Consider the following 17,653-nt stretch of genomic DNA (forward strand, 5'->3'; position numbering starts at 1 on the left):
TAGTGTGAGAAATTCTTCCTCATGCAAATGAATTGAAATGTGTTCAGAAAGAGTATTTCAGAAACAACCATCACATCTCTTGTACCACTGCTCTGCTTTTATGTTTTGCTTCCTAAGAAACAAATCTAACGCACAACAAACACAGGAAAATTCACACACAAACTGACCTAAAGAACTTTGGTTAAGCGCTTACTCTCTTCCAATTAATTCAACAGTCCCAGAGGAAATATATCTAAGTTCTACAGATAATAATGTTTGACTTCAAATACATGTCATGCGTCACTGCATATGCTGAAAACAAGAAATCTGTGTATCTTCATAGTTATTCACATATGCACACATACATGCACTGGGTATTTCAAAATAGCATCCTTGTGAATAAAAATATACTTCCAACAACAGATTTTCTCTATTAAATTCATGTTTATTGCTTAAGTTTTATCACAGTGGAGATTAAATTACTCTTAATCATCCGGTCAGTGCTTTTGTACCTTCTTCAATGCAAAAAAAAAACATTTAAACCAAGTCATTCATACACTCGAAGTCTTACTACCATCCCACCATTCATCGCCTCCTTGTGTTCCTTTAGTTGACACAAACTGTAAGATTGTAAAAAGGTCTAGCTAATAGGCTTATTTATAACACCATTTTCTTCAAGTATTCAGAATGCAGTACAAGTAACTGTACCACGTATTAGAAAGATATCTGTACTGTTATTTATTGCTATAGGATAGAGGCTCCTGATGGTATGGTAGTGAAATATTGCATCACTGTGTATGAGGATGATCTCAGCACTCTGTTATCATCACAACTCTTCCCATGTTAGTGAACAACACTAAGTAAAATGGGTTTCCTTCCTTCCTCTTCCAGGCATGGGATTTCAAACTACAAATAAATAAAGCATACACTCACAACGTGTGTAGTGCAAATTCCAAGTAAACAGAATGACATGGAAATAAATGCATAGTTGCCAACTCCGGTTTGGCAGGACCACGCTGATTTTGCTGCTAGGTGCCCTGCCTCCCTGCCCTGGATTTGTACTGCACCTCCACCGGGTTCCCATGTCAGCTGCAGTGATTGAAAGAGATTGTTGCAGGGAGGGTCCGGAGCTGGGGACAGGAGGCACAGCTGCCCCACACTTTGCACCGGCCCGGCTCTGCTCCGTGTTGTGCCTCCCGCTCAGCCTTAAGCCGGAGCTTGGTGCCTCCCAGCAGGCAGCCTCCTGCCCCGTGGTCTCAGAAGGGACATTGGCAACTATGGGAAATACGGATTGCGCGGCCCAGACTAAGAGAAGGTAATAGTTTCTCAGATACAACCATTGAAAGAGAACGTCTACAACATTGTGAATTAGGAAAAAAAAAAAAAAAAACACAGAAAAATAATGAGAATTAATAGGAAAGACATTCAACTTTTAGCATTTTCTTGTTTGTTTCTTAAATCCCAAATAGCAGTTCGATTCTGCACTGCTTCGGGCCACTACAAAATCTTCTGCATTAAGCACAGGGGTGGATTTTTTTTTGCTTTGTTTCATTTATTTTAATTATGCAAATCTACTTCCCACACAGCCATATTTAAACTGAAATAGAATTCCCTAACATTTTCATGGCATAAATTACATATGTAGAGAAAGGCAACAAATACAATTTTGTATAAATTAAAAATTAAGACTTATTGTAGACTTGCTCAGTACTCTTTTCTCTAAAGCACTGGTAGTGAGCAGAAGAGTCATGCAGCTTACCAGAAAACACAGTATACATTTTTGCCATTTTTCTTCAGTGCTTATTTTAAGAATTTTTTTTTTTTAATGTCTGTGTTCTCAGTTTGCAACTTTCTAGTTCTTGCACAAGCATTGGGAATTTTTTTTTTAAACTAGCATTCTTATACATATTGAGCCTTCAACATATGAAACACAGAACTAGCATTAAGTTCTCTCATCTAAAGATGGATATAATAATAAAAAAATAAAGGGAAAAAAAACCTCTAGCAAATAAAAAGAGAACCTTTCCTCATTTGGGAACACACACATTTAGCTTTTAAAAAACTGAAAATTCATAAATATGATCATCATATAACTTTAGAGGATTAAGGCTTCTAAAAACTTCAGTGCCAAAATAATCTTTCTACATCAGTATTAAGAATAAAATATTTCCATTTTAGGTTGTGCTTTTCGGTTTTTTCTTTTTTTTCAAATACGTTCCTTAGTTCCATAGAATTTTGTCACATATTATTACATACTGAAGGGGAGTGTTAGAACTGCTTATTGATGTTTTAAGTACTTGTTAGACTAAGTTACAGCGATAAAACTCAATTACTTTACATGAGGGGTTGGCTCATTTCACCTTTTATTCATGCTTAATGTGGCCATTTCTTCTATGCTTGCCATTTGGTATCCCGTTCTGGTAATGTCCATTAACAGTGCTATGTTCATCATTTGACCAAATATGTTTGCTTTGTTTGCGGATAAATTTTGTTAGCTTGGCCAAAATATAATAAAATAAGGCAGCACCCACTAATACAACAAAGGCAATATCCAGTAAGAAATACTGATATAGAGAGATGTTGTAAACAGCGGCACGTAGATGTTGCGCTCCATTGTGACGGAGGATGTAGTTAATCCAGTACACAGTCCGGTTAACAGGATGACCAGGTTGGTCTTTGTGAATTTCAGACAGCCTCTGAGCCCGTTGCCTGTAGCTGTATGAAAGAGATGAAGAAAATGGAATAAGGTAAAAACCGTAGCCAGTGCTGAGCAATGCAAGTCTTCGTAAACTTATAAATGCACACAAGAGATCAAAAGGTGTCCTTCCACTGCAGGACTCTCCCATTAAACCTCATACAGAGGAATATACGCAAGGCATAATCTCTTTACATCTGTCATTACAGCTCATTGACAAAGAATTACCAAAAGTACAAAACCACGGGTGACTGAAGGCTGAAGTCCACCCTTCAACAGCAGGCCTGTGAAAGGGATAAAGTGTCTATTCCATCTGCTTTCAGGCAGGTATCTTATCTAATCCCAAGTGAATGGATTTGCCCTTCCCACTCAAAGTGGCAACATACTCCAACAGGCCACTCATGCTATTTTGCAACTAAGTTATTAGAGAAATATGACAATCTGAGAAACTCAGTTTTATACTCCCTCTTCAGCCCAGAGTTCAGCCTAAAACTGATTTTTCATAATGGGCTACCCCGAGCAGAGGATCACATTAAACTCCTTCCCATCCCACAGCTGCAGGATCAACAGGTTATTTGAGCAGAACTTGCCCTTTGCTGGGGATAATTATATAAGAGAAAGCTGGGACAACTGATGCTACTGAGATCTCTTTAGCAGTACTCCTCTTTACCGAGCTTCTGCTGCTAACGAGCTCATTTCTTACAGATTTCTCCTTTTCCAAGGCAAGTGCTAAAGACTTTGTTCCCATGAAAGCAAGAAACATTGTCATCATTGTACTTCAAAACATCTATTAAATTCATACAAAAAGAACTGAGCTGAGTCATTCTTTTTAATCCTGAGATTGTCTGCACATCCCAAGTATTTAAACTGACTCTCCTCAGACTTTGGTATTTCTGAATAAATTCATTTGATGAAACTAAAAACGTTATGAAACCCAGCTCATGAATGTGTACTGTATTGCATTTGAATGACAAAAAAAATTACAGAAGGAGGCTGGAGCCCTCATATATCGTTTGCTGCAAGTTCCAATCAATGTGAATGACCTTTCCAACTCTAAGATCTATGTTAGAGATATCTTCTTTCTGTCCAGAAAGAAGTTTTCCTTTTTTTTTTAAATAAGTCACTTTTTGAGTACCACCATATTTTCAGCTACAAGCCAAATGCAGCATCCTGCAACAGTACAGCTATACATTTCTCAGGCCTCTTATGGAGCATAACAGACAGATAAGTTACCGTACTGTAATCAAGACACAAAACAAGAGATGCTGGCCTGAAACAAAAAATCAGTCTATGTTTGTTCCTGCAACCTTGTTGTTCTACCCATGGCAAACGTCACAGCCACAGAAAAGCAAATGAGATGTGAGCTTTGGTATGCTGATCAACAAGCTTGGCATCTATACAGAAATATCGTAGTTGAGTAATCCTATGAAATGCGAACAACTATCAAAGCCTTGCCACTGCCATGCACACAAGTAAACACCAACTCACATTTTCTCCCTTGCATGAAGGCTCTGTATCTAACCCACAATAATAAATTAAAATAAAAGCAAGAAACAATCACTCATTCCATACCTGGGATCATTAATAACTTTTTCTAGTGCTTCATACAATTCACTCTCAGTGACAGTCTTCCAGTTCAACAATATTCCCATGCCTTTGGCCTGCACTCGGGTCATAGTATCGTAATGGTCTCCAAAAAGGGGAATTCCCACCACTGGAACCCCATGATACATGGTTTCAAAAATGCTGTTCAAACCGCCATGACTAAGAAAAGCTTTAATGTTAGGGTGACCTGGAAATATAAGAGGTATGAACACACACACACACAAAAAATTACATCTCCTCAATGTAGCATTATTGAAGCAACTCGTTACAATACATTTATCATTGAATCATAGAATCACAGAATCAAAAGGTTGGAAAGGACCTACAAGATCATCTAGTCCAACAGTCAATTGGATTCCTATATCTCCAGTTCGGGAAGGTAGAATTAATGCAATTTTTTTCTGAAGTTTCCACCTACTTAAACCCAGTTTGCAGAAATTTTGAATGCACTGGGTTATTTCATTATATATGAATAGAGTTGAAATAGCCAATGTGAATTAAAATTATCATGTCTGAGTTGTCTAAAATTACAAACGTCACTCCAAAAGTAACGCTTCCTTGTTTCCATGAAAACCACAACAGATGCAAAGAGCAGAACAACACTTGGATACAGCAAATCCTCAGCTACAAAACACTATTCTTCAATATTGTCGCCACCATTAGCTGATTTGTGTCAGTAAGCTGATTAAGATGCTCTTCATTTCATGATGTGACAACTGCGTGTGGCTGTACCGAGTATGGCTTGTCTTTTCACATCATTGTTTCCCACTGCTGAAATGCATTTCCCATGGCCTCACTGTGCTAACAGCCATTGTTTGGCCTCCAAAATTGTTCAGCAACTGTCGATGAACATAAATGGATGCCATTTTGTCTGCAGGGAGGAAATGAATTCCGCATCTCTGCTACATATACACTTTCACATCACATGCCGTCCTCTAAGATTGCCCTTCTGCTCCCATCTGTTGCATGGCAACAAAACACAGCAGAATATTGGTCAGAAGGTTCAACCTCTACTGCCGCAGCACAACATCTGCCTCTGACATGAAACATCAAAGAACAGGAGGCATTAATTTCAGAGCAGTCCTCTTATTAATGGAGTAATTAATACACTATCTACTCCTGAGTAATTGCAGTTGGTGACTAGAACTGGTATTTACCTGTTTAATATTACAAACGAATGACAGAAAGAATGATTTTCCTTATTATTCATATGAAAGACAAGCTATTTAATGACAGGACAACTGATGTTGCATTCTCTGAAGCTTTACATGCCTTATTTCAGGCTAGCAAGATATGACAATAATGACAGCAATATACTCCCCTATTGCTATGCAATGGAGAAATGAGAGTGCCTCAGCGCAATTTAGTAACCAAAAATATCTACCTGGTTCAGAAATCATTTGCCTAATAACTACATTACAATAACTACTCTGGTTGACGTGAATGTACATTGACACACACACATTCTTAATGTATTATTCAGTGCTCATTATAGTACCAGATATTGTGCAAATGCACAAATGTCTAGGTGTCCCAGAGACAGTCATAAGCATTCTGCAGACCTTAGGATCCAGTAAATTCAGCTACACTTCAACACAGGAGGAAAGGAAAGAAAAAGCAAATACATATACTCTAATATATAAACTTTACCAAAAGATGAAGGAAGACCAAGCTTTATCGTTCCATTCTCAGAGCATCTCCAAATAGTTAAACAGAAAGATTATTATCAATTTGCAACACATCCCTAATTTCTGTTAAGGATTTCATTGAAAAAATTAAAAAATACATATATCAGTAATATTAATAATAAACATGTACAGTATGTTCAGTGCCTAAAGACTTGGTGTAATATGAAGAAATTTTGTATGTTTGGTTTGGAGATTCTTCCATGAATAGTCCATACCACACCTTCTTCAATACTGAGAAGTTAACAGTTATGGTCACAATTTCACTGAATTTCACAATTCATTGAAACAGCAAATTCTAGAAAATTTCCATTCATCTTTCATAATTATTGTTTTATTTATTTATTTATTTATTTTATTTTGAACTGCGTGCAGACTTTTCACAACAAACATTTCCATTTATTAAGTGAAACAGACTTGGGAGTGACTATGGCCTTCCACGCAACTGACTGAAGAAAACAACTGAATTAACACCAGATAAAGAGCATTAACATCAGAAAGAATGTTTCATTCATCAAGACATTGTGAAGAATGCTATATTCTTGCTCTATGACTTCTTTTACTGTGACTGTTATTTGAATAAAATATTGTTGGAAAAGCAAACTGAATTTCAGTGAGAATAAACAATATATTGTAATTACGGATACTCACCAAGAAGGTCGTTTTGTGGTAACCATTCTATAAGCTTTGTATTGTTGCCTAGATTCCTTGGTTTGTTTCCTGAAAACCTAAAGCGATAAAATCTAATTGAAGCTATATTATCAAAACCTCCAAAATGTGCAAACTCTAAACAGAGAATCAAACCAAATGATCTAGCTTTCTAATTACACTGGGATACTGCTTACTCACCACTACAAGAAAACAAATGCTATAAATGTAATCAGGTATAATTTCAATTTTTTTTCATCATTCATTTCCTTATAATCCAGCTCAAAATGAAATGTTTTCTATTTAAATAATGGCAATACAGCTACTTTAAAAGCATATTCTAAGTCATACCATTGTGACTAGAAGAAAGTTTTATAAACCTTCTGTGACTGAGTTTACAGCTTAACTGAAAACTCAGTAATATTACATGAGTAACTCCACTCATAACAGCAGATCAGCACATAAAAAGTAAACCCTACTACCAACGTAAGGCATTCCCATACAGTTAGCCAGTTTCCAACAGCTCTTAAGAACTGACAGCATCTCATTTTAAAAGGAATTACTAGTACAAGGAAGGGGAAGGGTGACAGTCCAGATTATGAGACAAGAGCTACTGATGGAAAGGTTGGGATCAGACTGTAGAACAGCTGCATTTTGGTTAATTAATCGACTGCCCAAAATCTAGTGACAATGTCTTGTTCACCTTAGTAAGTTTGTTGGGAAAGTTTAATTAACAGAATACAACCTTTAAATACAAACTGATTTGTGTGTCACATACTGCTTATATGCAAATTAAATATACTCTAAACTGAAAAAGAAGAGGGAAAAAAGTAACAGCGACTAAAGATTCTTTATGTTTTTCTTTTCCTGACAGCTCCAGAAGAGAGCTGTCAGAAAAAAAGAAGTATTCTGGTTATTAGAGAACATTAGAACAGCAACTACATAAAGAACCACCTAGATATTCTCAATTAAGTAAAGCAATAAGCCTGCATATTCCATATGTTGAAAAATAAACTAAGCATATTTCTTGACCTTATATAAAAGCAAGTCAACCATAAATCTCATGTTGGTTTTGGTGCTAAACAGTACCACATAACGAGAAGAAAATTAAGAACCATAGGGATTTCTCTGATTTGGCATTCTGACATGAGACTGTCAAGCAGTACTATCATTCCCACTCTCAGAAACGTCTAACACAAAAACTGCCTGCTTCCAACACAGATCAGAAATCAATAATCTGAAAAGCAGAAAATGACAAAGTGAAACTGGACTCAATTTCATATTTAGGTGTCTCGTTATGGAACTCAAATTCCCACTGATGTGACTGAAAGCCATTTGCTCAGCTCTCCTAAAGGCCCTGTCTCACAACTAAATATCTTCCCATCCCAGGAATTATGATGGAAAGAAATAGGGGTTAGGTCCCCGTTGAGGGACTTTTTGGATAAAGGACTAAAAATGGAACAAAACAAGAAACAACAACAAAAACAACACTAGTAAGAATGGCACTAGTGAAATAAAAAATAAATAACAGAAAGCTTCAATTGAAATTGTTATTTTTGCATTCAAAAAAATCTCCAAGAAAATATTTAAGTGTATTCCTTATTTACTAGTGAAAGTACAGTGAGAAATCCAGCAAAAACATGATGAAAGCATAGCACAATACAAAAGGCAGTAAGATCAACTGAGACAAATTACAAGCCAAGCACCAGTGCAGTCTTCACAAGGAACAAAGAGCAATGGTTCACATTAATTCCTCTAAATTATACTCCAATGTGATGAAGCACGTAAAGCAGAGCAGACTAACAACAGTTGTTCCTCAATTTTTACATTAAGTTTAGAGAGCTGCTCACAATGTTTTTACTATAACAAAAAAAATCTTATTACTTATTCTTTCTTTGCAGATTTTTCCTCCGCTGATTCCTTGAAGAAAAAGACAATTAAGAGGAACAATTATCAGACTCCATGTTTCCATAAGATAGGGGCGAAGGAAGTAGGATATAAGAGGAAAGCTGGTGGGTGAGGGGAAAGCAAGCCTTGAATCCTTCATGGGACTAGATAAGGAGAATGACACACTCACTCCCTATGGTGGCTTCTTGATTAGAAGTGACACAACTAAGTCACAAATGTTACAACCTTTTACACTCTTTTCACTGTCCTCAATCCTAGGATATAAATTCAGTAGAGGAGTATATAACCTATGCTTTATCCTGCCACAAAATCATTGCTCTTTCTTATTGCCAGAGGACTGTAATGCTTGTCCAAAGAGCATCTTTCAAAAGAGTCAGGTTCTCCGTGCCACCCAGACTGATTTCAGATTCTGCATTAGATGCAATACTAACCATGGCCCAATAGGAAATGACCGTGCTTTCAATTACCCCAAGTACGTGTCACTGCACCTACCTCCAAATAACTCGCTGTGGCAGTCTTGCCAGAGCATGTGCTAACTTGTTTGCAACGTCTTCTGACAGATATTTCACTCCAGCTCCAAACGACACGAGAACAAAGCCATTTTCATTAGCACCGTTCACCCATGTTTGGAGATCCTGTTGAAGTAAAGTTTATGCCAAATACTTAGAAGAACAGACACATTAAATAAGCATTGCTTAGCACAGGCATTTTCTGATCCCTCATTACTTCACAGGTTAAATTTCAGCAGTCATAAACATTTTGGAAATTACTAAGTGCAATGTTTGAAAATACATGGTATAGACTATGAACATCAAAATTCTTCCAGGTTTGTTCCAGTTTCTGTATTAACAACTAACCTCCCAAGGCAATTATTTAACCTATTAGTTGGCACATTCACATGTCAAAAAAACAAACAAGAAGAACAACAAAAAACACTTCATATTCTCATACGGCAAAATGTAAATAGATCTGTATTGAAGTATCAGCCCCGAAGTAAAATACAGGAGAAAAAAAACACGAAGAAAGTCAGGGACTCAATTACGCCATCTCCAGCATTAAAGAAAATGATAGTACACAATAAAGGTAATTTTTATTTAATTTATATAAAAATAATAAAACAACCTGACAGAAGCCAGAGCCTTCAAAAAAACGCCTCCCAGCACCAAGATGCTGCAGCCCTCAGTCCAAAGGGAGGCAAAGTAGGCATAAGGAGGACAGCAGCAGTCTTAGAGCATCATTCCCATGTGTTGAGATGACATGCCAGAGTGTGCTATGACACCCATTCCTTTCGGTCAGGAGCTAAAATGGCTGTTCAGTACAATGACAGAGACTTCGTGTGTAAAGGAAAAGGCACCTCCAAGTAACTGTGATTACTGCTGAAATCATGGGTAAAATTTTCAGTGGGACTGAAGAAATCAGCAAGCCAGAGACATGGTCTGAGCCCAGCTGGCACAGGAGACTTCAGAGCTGGTGCATTTACTCACACCCTGAGCTCCGCTAGCTGTAACTTGCAAAGAAAAGAGGAAAGAAACACCAATATCCATACAGTGCTAGTACCCAGACCCACATGTGTATTGCTGAAGGTCCGCTCCTAATAAACGAGTATCTGAAGATGCACTTCAATGCCAATGTCATCTGCACCTCCTAGCTGTGAGGGAGTGGAAGATGGCAACAGTGTAGCTGCTCTGTGGCATGCTCCGAGCCATTCCACACACATCTCCAAAAGACCACAAAGGTCTGTGAGCATTGGTTGGTGCACTGAACTGAGTCTGAGCTCTGTTCTTCAGACCCAAGCATCCAAAACGCTGGCTATCCAGCTGCTGTTGGCCACACAGGCCCTGAGGCAGATCTCTGAGCAGCAGCCAGACACTACTGTGGGACGCATCTGAAAACAGCTGTGTCTGTGAGGAGAGCAAAGCAAGGCCTGTGCCAGCGGTATCAGCTTCCAAGCAAACCCACACCAAGTGCTGCTGGGCACCCTCAAGGTGTCACTGTACTAAAAACCTCTCTGCACTGGGTCCAGCCATATTTCCAGCTGGCGTGGCAGGCAGGTAACAGTTAAGTTACAAAGGAGACAGCAAAACCTGAGCCTTGGAGCTGACTCTGTGGCAGTGGGGTTTATGTAACTGGTAAAAACGCAAGCCAGCAGATGCACCTACCTAACACTACCAGCTCTCTGCAGAGTCAGAAGAAAAAACATCTGAGAGCGTTAGATGGAGCAGAGCTGCAAGCTAAACAAGTCTCAAATACAAGAGCAATGTCATCAGTCTTCAAAAAGAAAACACAGAAAGATGTAAAAGGTCCACCGTACCACAGCTTGTAGAAACAAATTCAATTTCTGATTTCCAATACAACTGTTTACAGTGGAAACTAGACAGTTACCCCACTGACTTACAGATGGCAGCGTGCCAATACCTTATTTTTCCCAGGATTGGTTTAACTCCATTATCATCCAATCAAAATGTAAGGCTGCTCAGCAATAGGAAATGAGTAAAAGGAAAATTAAGTGCCCTGTTCACAATGTGCCCCTTGTCCTGGCAATAAATAGCAGGCTAGACAGTAACGGGGCAATGCTGCGCTATCGTATCTGGGCACAAAACCACAAAAGCTATCACAAAAACCAGCAGGCAAAACAAAGAACCATACATTAGACACTAGTCCCTGTTGTGCACTGGAAAAAGGGATTTCCATTTTCTCTAGAATCCATGCTTCATTTTTCTTCATCTTTTTTCCAGTGCCCTTTCTTCTCCATTTTTTTCCTATTTCTGCAGAGGGAAGGGGAATAAGGGTAAAGGAGGGGGAAGTGTGTGCAACCTGCCTCGAAACTGAATCATTTATTATTGCCTACACTTTTGGCAGAGAAGTTTCCAGCTGGTTTTGAGATTTATTTCAAGTCTGTCCTTGAATTTTTCTTAAAGACCTGAGGCATGCTCCAGAAATAATTATATTATAGTCACTTAGTGGTTCAACTACTTACATCTTGAACTACTTCCTATCTGTTTTTTAAAGTTAAGCAGAAGAAAAAAAAGTGGGCTCAATGATAAGTATTTCTGAAAATCAATCATGTACCGTGCTCTAAATGACGAATCTGAGACCATCTGCAATACATGATCATGTTATACTCCAAGAACTAAAGTTACCTGTTATGAAATTCCGTGTGTCTTGTGTTCCCCTTCATGAGCAGGATGCAATTTATTTCTTAGTATGTATCTTCCATACAACTATTTGTTTGAGCTGAATTATCTTGTGGCATTACAAATGTAAGGCTCAAGAAGCCAGTGAGGGGAGGCATTCTGCTGTACGTCACACTTGCAAACAAGGAAGAACTGGCCATGAATGTGAAGGTCAAGGGCAGAACTGGCTGCAGTTATTAGAGGCAGTTGTACAGGATAATGAGAGGACAAGGGTGGGTCTCCTGAACTTCAATAGAACTGACTTTGGCCTTTAAAGGGACCTGCTTGGAAAGTAGGTGCTATACATCCTGGAGAGAAAAGAAGGGCTCAGGAGCATTGGTTAATATTCAAAAGCATCATTTCCTCCAAGCTCAAGTCCAGCTGAGAACATGTTTACTTTAAAAAACAAACAAACAAACAACAACAACAAAAACACCATTGCTGGCACTGCTGCTGAAACACTTCTCACTCAGTATCAAAGTCCTATCTACCATGACTTAGGCTTGGTCAGATATGTGGTTTCTACTAGAAATTAGCCTGCTGTAACTCAGATATGACTCCCAAGACTACTACTACTACTCTCCATCATGCTTAATTACAAATTGTGTGATACTTCACAACTTTGTGATGTATTCACATAATTCAAACTACACATCATTATGTACACATGGAGAAGGTGTGTAATATTTCCTCACAATGACATTTCCAAAAGAGTGTTAAACAATCTCCATGTGTAACAAATAGCTATTAAGCATGAAGAATTTTACGTAGGAGGGGAACAAGAAATGAACTTTACTCTGTACCATGGCAATAGTCACTCTAAAACCAGCCTTTTGCATTTTATTATTGTGCAATAGCAAGGCAACCGGTTTTATGTTATAATGGCTCATTTCACAGCCAAACTTTTGTAATTCTTTCCTTTGAAACATGTCCTTGGTTCAATAAAACATATAACAAATGTACAAACATTATGAAGATACAGACTTTCCATGGGGGAACTTCACATTTTGACAGGCAAGACAAGATCCTGCCAGCAGAATCAAACACAATGAACTTGTTTGCCATCTTAAGTGAGATTATAAAAATTAACAGAATGCAAATATCTTCCTTTTGTGCAAATAGCAGATTCTGAGTGTTTCCTCTCTTGATGAACTTCCTAAGAGTATGAACACGTGTATGTCTGTAAGTTCTCACAGCAGGATCTAAGTAATTCAAGTTTCCATTAACTTCTGAGGAAGCATACTTGACTTCAACAGCCAGGCCTATGCAAGGAGGTGAAGTGAGGTTTGCCATGCTCTGAGCTACAGAGGCACAAACCAGCTCTGATCTGTCTCTGACAGAAACCATCTACGTGGCTATCGGAGGCTTCCAGACCAGAGGTGGATGATGTCTTCCCAGCTCAAATCTGGAACTTAAGAACTTGGAATCTGTCCTTTGGTTCTATTTTAAAACACAAAATTTGACAGAGGCAAAACTGTTCTGAGCCAACCTAGAAAAGATCCAGATTTTCAACTCAGTTTGTCATATTTTGACACCAACTAGAAGTTGTTCTTCCATTCAAATTTGTCTGCATTTTACTTAAGCCTTACTTCTCGCTGGTAGTAAGAGGAATTGCTTGCCTGCCTCCTGATCTGCAACTCCTTTCCAATCTGCTTCCCCAGAGGGGTGCTGAAATCATCGCTGTGCAGGAGCTGCAGAAACGAACTGCAGACTTGTCAGAACAAAGGTTCTCCTTGCATATATTTGTATAATTTCTGGCATAACATAGCAATAATTAAATAGGATCACTAAACATTGCTAAAAATGCAAGAGTTGGGGTAAAAATTAGGAAATGGAGAACAAGGGAACCAATGTTTCCTCTTTGCAAAGTCACATGAGTTAGTGATCTGGAGGAGTCTACAAACTCAGGTTCCTTTAACTTTCTATAACTATTTCTCGAGGGTTTTTTGTTTTTTTGTTTTTTTTTAAGTACAGATTTCCTAAGGTAAAGATCTAGCAGAACTGTATTCAAGTGAGCGGTGTTAATAAACCTTTGGTTGCAGAATCATTTGAATGTTCTGCTATAATAAGCTGCATCACAGTACAAGGCTCACCATATTTTGTACTTCCCTGTTCTTTATGTAGCCTATAAAATATAGCGGTAATAGAGTAAAAAAAAAGAAAAAAAAAAAGCAGAGTATTATCTTGGCACATGAAAGAGACTGAATACTTTAGCACCTTTATTACTATAGCCATGCACTAAATTCACACATATATATATTCCTAATATTTACTTGGTGAAGCACACAGCAATAAGCAATGCAGGATTAGTAGCTCTGAAGTTTTGTTTAATCTTGCAAAACCTATCACAGAAGAAACTACGCTAATGCAGTACAACTCTTTTTCCCCCTTAAAATTTCAGCATATCTTGCGACTCCATTCTTGAGTTGCCTTTCTGCCTTTGTATTGACTTAGACCACATAAGCCATAGCACTCCAACAATCAGTGTCAAGAAATCAAGGACAGAAACCAGAGAAACCAGCTTTGCATTCATCCGGAGAGAAGGAACACAAGCATCGAGTTATCCACCAGTTACTGAGCTCTTAAGAATGGCAGTCACATAAAAAAAAACATTGACCTACACTAGAATTAAATGAAACCATCACTCTGTACACTAAATAGTTTCACAGATAACTAGGCTTAACCAGTGCGAACTTAGTTATTTCTTCTTTTGAATCCACTTACAATCCTGTCCTCCAGCACATTCTGTCTTCCTAATTTAATTATGCACCATATGAAAATAGAGCCAGAATGAGTCACTAGACCTGGCTTTGTTAAAAACAATGTTTTTTTTTTATTTGGGCAGCATTTTACAGCTTCTCACTTGCAGCAGGAAAGCCACTGCATTTTGCCCAGTTTAAGTGATGTTTAGATTTGCTGTAAATTCAGTTTGAGACTGAATCAGGCACAAGAAATATTTCAGTCCTAGCCCAGTCTGCAGTTGCTGACAGTTCCTTCACTAAGGCAACCTCAACAACTGACCAGAAGTTCTGAGATACAGACCTTGTTTTACCCATTCTGTACTAGGAATCAAAGCCCCAACCAGTTCTAACTCCAAAACTGTGAAGAACTTGAGAGCACAATTCTCAAAATAAGGCAGTCAGTTTTGAATGAAATTTAAAAAAAAAACTTACCTTCAGGCACTTATGTAGTTTCCAGCTGAAGAGAAATGTTGGGGCTTTTAATGGTAAGATCACTAGAAGAGAAGCTGACGCTAATTATTAAGTTAGACACACAGGCACATACTGGGACTTCCCAGAAGATACAAACCGCTGAAAAATCCAGGACTGGAGAAAGATCCACAGAAAGCACTTCTATGAGGCAGGCCGCTCTCCCCAGGCTTCCTCAGTGGGCAGCAGAGAGGCTCACACCCACGACAAGCTGGGATGCCTCATTGGATACCGCTCCTCCCGGGCCACTGGTGCCTCTGCCAGGCACAGCATGAGCGAGGGGGAGCACAGCCCATGTGAAGTACCAGAAGCCTGTTAGGTCAGCTACTCTAGCAAGTGTTCGGCTCTGGAACTGAATTTTGAGCTAAATTTTCCAACTGAATGTTGGCTCTCATCCAACTACAACTTTATCTTTTATATTCTCAACAAAAGATCATCATCTAATAAGTATATTTATTACCATCTTTACTTAAGTGATTAAATTCAACACATGCTACAGTACAAAAACACTTAAGCGTGTCCCAATTACAACACTGTGTCAAACCCTGTCGTCTGCCTGTCTTCAAGTTAACATTCATGAAAACTTGTATTGTTTGGGCAAATCAGGAAAGTCAGGCACCATAATAGTCTGCAGGTAGGAGGCTTTCATGCGGTAACCAACTGGCCTTGTGCCCAATTCGCCCCTTTCAGGCATTACACATTTGCTTTTACAGCACTCCCTTGTGTTACTCACATATGCCACACACAGACTACCTGATCAGGCCATTGCTTTTTCAATGCTAGCAGTATTTACTGCAGTCAGAGCTTAGCACAGGAGCTGCTATTACGACCTTGCCTTGTTCTCTTCTCTGAGTTCAGCTGGCTGTGCACAATCATTTCTCTAAGATACTACGTTATGAAGGGTGAGGGATTTTGCATATAGGTCGGTCTTTTATTTAAGTTGTCCCTTGTGCCTGCATAGGGAGAATATAAGCACTTATTGATTTACGCTCTTCTATAGGCGAGATGGGGGATGGGGGAATAAATAAATCAAATAAAATAATCTTTTTACCATTCTCAGACAGGAATGCCATTGTGCCGACCCCACTATGTGAGCTTTGTTCTGTTTGGTTTGCTAATTAGCTATTCTTAGCAGGCTTGGATGCTAAATGCACAGCTGTGACTATAGAGTGAGGACCCAGCTGGCAGTAACCAGTGGTGCCTAATACTGAGCTTCGCTTCAGATAAACAAAGTACACAAATACAAACATAACCGGGTTTAATAATCGAAGCTTTCCCTGTTCAGCTGCTCGACTGAAATGTGCAATAGCACAAATGTCTGTTCTTTGAAGATGGTTGCAAACCACCACCCTCCAGCGGGGAGCACAGGCGCACTATGCAACTTCTGCTGCAGAATGCTGCTCAGGGCAGACAAAACCAGACCTATTTCAAAATAAATAAATAAAATAGCTCTATGAAGTGGCCTTTAGAAAAAAGATAATGATAAGCAAACAGAAAGGTACAGTTTTTTTAGTGACTTAACTTTTCTGGCATATTCTAAATAGTACTTTTCTCATGTGTGGTATTTAAATACATTTTAACATCATTTCAGATTTTATAAAAGAAAAAACAAAACACTGCATCAGCAGAGGCAGCTAAAAGCCACATATGAAGGTCACATCAGAAGTAATGCCTCCTATTTGCTTCCATGAAACTGCAATACATACAAAGAGCACAATAACACTATTTGATAGAGCAAATTCTTAGCTACAAAACATTATTTTTCAACACCATCACCACCATTAGCTGTGCACTTTCACCTACGATGAAAAAGAGCCTGAGCACTGCACTCATCAAAGTCTGCACCAATGGAGGTGACCCGCTGTCTCTGCTGCCGCTGCTGAAATGCACCACCCACCACCTCACTGTGCTCACATCCACAGTCTGGTCTCTAGAAACCTTCAGCAGCCATCAAGGTCAGCGGGTGCCATTTTTTCTGCATGGAGGAATTCAACAACTCTGCTTCATGCATGCTTCCATGTCAGACAACATTCTGTCAGCCTGCCCCTCTGCTGCCAATCTGTCACATGGCAACAACATGGAATGGAATACTGGTGGGAAGGTTCAGCCTCTACTGCCATACCACCAACACCCGCTTCTGACGTTGTGGGCCAACATCATAAAATACAAGACACTGCTTTCAGAGCAGCCCTCTTATGTGCAAATTATATGACCTTTACTGTCACTCAGCAAACGGGGTCCTGTCACATCACCTGAAGGCTACAAAATAATATGTCTGTCTGGGTAAAGCCAGAGAAGCATCATGACTTTAGGCAAAGCTTGATGTTTGGCTTGACTTGCCATTAGTTCGCCTGTCACTTAACAACCCATTGCAGTATCTCCTGTGCAGAGCAGAGGACACGAGGCGCTGCCGCGAGCACCAGACTGCAGTGACCGGGACAGTCACGGTGCTCTGACTCCACACATCCAGCTGCCAGCTGGCTAAGCCACAGCCCTTGGCTCATCTCCACAACATGCTGAAGGTTATTTTTCAGCTAGCAAAATTCCTGCCTTTTAAAAGCATGCTGGTTGCATTGTATCAGGATCTGCACTGTTTTGTAACACCAGACTCCATTCAACTAACACCTGTCACACTCTTCCCAACCAGAACAAGATCATTCCTGTGCTTCTCAATTAATTGCAGACGCTTTTCTCAGATACAAACTGCTGTCCATCACCCACTTCTCAATGGGGAACATGTAACTGAGCTTA

At 39.1% G+C, this 17,653-nt stretch overlaps 1 protein-coding gene across 1 annotated transcript in view; it reads right to left on the minus strand.

Moving 5' to 3' along the window:
- Nucleotides 1-2,174: 2,174 nt before the first annotated feature.
- UGT8 (UDP glycosyltransferase 8) overlaps nt 2,175-17,653 on the minus strand; it is a 42,544-nt gene continuing 27,065 nt past the window's right edge. The window contains exons 3-6 of the mRNA XM_010709955.3: nt 9,013-9,155; nt 6,616-6,692; nt 4,247-4,466; nt 2,175-2,694 (exon numbers count right to left, since the gene is read on the minus strand). Of these exons, the coding sequence (XP_010708257.1) occupies nt 2,343-2,694; nt 4,247-4,466; nt 6,616-6,692; nt 9,013-9,155 (792 nt within the window). The 3' untranslated portion in view covers nt 2,175-2,342. The remainder of the gene's footprint in view (nt 2,695-4,246; nt 4,467-6,615; nt 6,693-9,012; nt 9,156-17,653) is intronic.

The sequence above is a fragment of the Meleagris gallopavo genome, chromosome 4 (assembly GCF_000146605.3).
Source record: "Meleagris gallopavo isolate NT-WF06-2002-E0010 breed Aviagen turkey brand Nicholas breeding stock chromosome 4, Turkey_5.1, whole genome shotgun sequence".
NCBI classification, from domain to species: Eukaryota; Metazoa; Chordata; class Aves; order Galliformes; family Phasianidae; genus Meleagris; species Meleagris gallopavo.